The 3,107-nt window shown below is 39.7% G+C and overlaps 1 protein-coding gene across 1 annotated transcript; it reads right to left on the bottom strand.

Moving 5' to 3' along the window:
- Positions 1 to 354: 354 nt before the first annotated feature.
- LOC105017166 (protein mono-ADP-ribosyltransferase PARP3-like) lies at positions 355 to 2,243 on the bottom strand. Its single transcript, XM_010881552.4, has 3 exons — positions 2,040 to 2,243; positions 1,806 to 1,949; positions 355 to 1,496 (listed from the first exon to the last, which is right to left on the bottom strand). Exons 1-3 carry the CDS (start codon positions 2,110 to 2,112, stop codon positions 1,300 to 1,302), a joined length of 414 nt encoding a protein of 137 aa, XP_010879854.1. The 5' UTR covers positions 2,113 to 2,243; the 3' UTR covers positions 355 to 1,299.
- Between the last annotated feature and the right edge of the window lie 864 nt (positions 2,244 to 3,107).

Genomic DNA, 3,107 nt, shown 5'->3' with positions numbered 1-3,107 from the left:
ATTACTTTTTGTACTATTGAAAATGGAGGAGTACAGCAATAGCCATGCGTTTAAATTTTTTTTATTGAAATATCTATTCAAGAAGAGAGAGAGTGTGTTGTGTGTTTTCTCAGAGTTAGGACTAAGATTCAGGGTCAGGATTGGTCAGGTTTTTGAGCAGCTATTTGAAAGAAGCAAAAGTAAGGGTAAACTTATAACACACAGTAATATAAGTTTATAAGCGCCAGTTATTACAATTATATATATATATATATATATATATATATATATATATATATATATACACACATATATTTTAATAATATTTAGAATTTTTTTATTAACCCAGCCAATAATGTAATAGCCAGCCAATAATGTATTGACATTTGAATGGTGCATCTGGGTTTGTGGAAATGGTCTAAGGATCCTTCTGGAACATTGCAAAATGTTTTTGTGTATGTTGTTCATAGATTAAAACCAATTGTATTGCATTCGCTATTGTAATAAACATTAAACCAAAGAATCACTCCTTCCTGTGTCTCTACATAAAACACATAGAATAGAATGAATCCTATGGATGTGATTGTGTTGTAAAAACATTACAGCACTAATGTAGTACTTACACCCATCTGCTGACACAAGTCTTGTGATAAGTCATTGTTAGAATCATTGTATGGCACCATAGCACTCTCTGCTGGCCAATACAGTTTATACTTAAAGGGCCTGTAAAAGATGATTGCCAGACATGCAAGCTGATGGAGACTGAACATGAATAAAACTGTAATGTCCAGTAACTTACAACCAGGTTGACCTTCAATAAAGAGGCTGGTAGTGAGAGAGTTCTCATAAAGTACAAAAGAGTTCATTCAAGAAACAAAACAATAATAAGAACAGTAATAATATAACCCAATTGAGGACACAATTGGACCAAACTCAATCCACTGTAACAGATCAGACTTGTACAATAAAGTGCTTAGTGCTGAAGTCCTACAAATCTCTAAGTGGCGTAGGCCAACACTAAAAGAACAAACACAATCAGATGTTCATTGTCAAATGGCACATCACACCCGATACAATATCAGTAATCGACATAACACATTTAGCTCATTATAACACAACAACGGCCCATGATAACATAATCCAAACATACCTAGACCCAGAGTCCTTCCAAAAGCAATAACCCACATACAAACACCAGTCTCTGAGAAACTCCAAAGATGTCCCTACGCTCGATATATAATCATATAACAAACAAATCACATTACATACATTGCATATATTACTGACAGTGAATGCATTATTAAAAACATGCATCATTGGCTAACAAGCCATCGTTGTAAAGAGTTTCACATAAAAACATTCTAGGGACACCGCACTCAAGTTCTCCTGCAGGGAGTAGATGAAGCACTCGCTATTGCCGAAGTAGCTGTCCTTGTACTGGGGCTGATTGACGGGTTCACCCTGAGGCACAGCCACCTTCTTACCATCCAAAGTCAGGAAGATGACTCTGGACGGATCTGAAACACAACCACAGGGATTCACTACACCATGTTACATCTGAAACACAACCACAGGGGTTCACTACACAACGTTACATCTGAAACACAACCACAGGGGTTCACTACACAACGCTACACCTGAAACACACAAGTGTTCACTATTCAATTATACTGTACTGATGCTGCTACCTGGAGATCTTTAAAACTCCTGTGACTACTTGTTTAGTGTATAGGGAGACAGACTGGTCATGGCCAAGGTGAGTGTTTTCTGACCAAGAGATTGACATTAGGTCAGTGTTGAACTGTGAGTGGTGTGACGTGACGTACCTGGCTCCACCTGTCCTCGAGCCACCACGCTGTTGTAGCCTGTAGGCGGCTTCGTCAGGGAGCTGTCGTCCTTGGTGATGGTGTGCTCCTTCCCTAATGCCACCTCGTTCAAAAACATCACACCTGTGCTTTTTGAAGTATGCACTACACAGGGGACAGAAACACGACGGTTAAAACTCTCCTTTTAAACACACCTCTGTAGCATACTTCTCTATATAATGCTTAAAGCCTGACCGTATGCTGAAGACTTGCTGTTCTCAGAGGCAAAGTAGATCCCTCTGCCCAAGCGGCCCCCTGACTGGGGCATAATCCGCAGGCCGCCCTTCAAGATGGCTGCCACCACCGCCACATTGGTAACGTGCCACAACAGACACCAGGTCTCCAGGTCACACCAGATACTGACTGGTTTTCGAACCCCCCCAATACAGTGAAGCTGCACATTTTAGAGTGGCCAGCCTAAGGCACACCTGTGCAATAATCATGCTGTCTAATCAGCATCTTGATATGCCACACCTGTGAGATGGAAGGATTATATCTGCAAAGGAGAAGTGCTCACTAACACAGATTTAGACAGATTTGTGAACAATATTTGAGAGAAATAGGCCTTTTGTGTATAAAGAGAAAGTCTTAGATCTTTGAGTTCAGCTCATGATAAATGGGGGCATAAACAAGTGTTACATTTATAATTTTGTTCAGTGTAGAAAGAAGAGGAAAGATGAGGAAGAAACTAAAAAAAAGTATAGTGGTATGTTTTTATGGATGTTTTTTAAAGCATCTGTCTCTGGTTTAAGCTATTTGAAATGTAGCGCACTAAGCTAGCTAACGAGCTAAGCTAGACAGACAGTGGGAAAAAGTGTGTCTACCCCAAATGACAAATAATTGTCGGGGTAAACCATCTTTCTAAAGAATATTTCGCTCAATGTGATATTTTCTGCATGCGATTTGAGAAACACAGGACGCAATGTCATAATCAGAGCCAACAATACGCGCTGTGTGGGTGAGTTATATATGAGAAACATTCATTACCGCATTCGAAACAACGGTCGCTCACCCTGTGAGCATTGCGCGTGAAATAAATTATTTCAGCAGGAAGCAGACAGATCAGGCCTGTCACCAGAGTAACACACGTTACGGTACCTGTTGTTTGTTTGCTTGACTACGTTAATTACATAACTAGTTAAAACAAATTATTCTCACCACATCTAGATGTGCAGATATCAGTATTGCTGCCAATATTGTATTACCAGTTATATTGAACAAAGACGTTGGGCCAAGCAAGTTTTGCTAGCTAACAGAAATGTT

Source organism: Esox lucius, chromosome 17 (assembly GCF_011004845.1).
Source record: "Esox lucius isolate fEsoLuc1 chromosome 17, fEsoLuc1.pri, whole genome shotgun sequence".
Lineage (NCBI taxonomy): Eukaryota > Metazoa > Chordata > Actinopteri > Esociformes > Esocidae > Esox > Esox lucius.
Note: the sequence above shows the minus strand (reverse complement) of the source record. Positions and strands in the feature narration are given on the sequence as shown.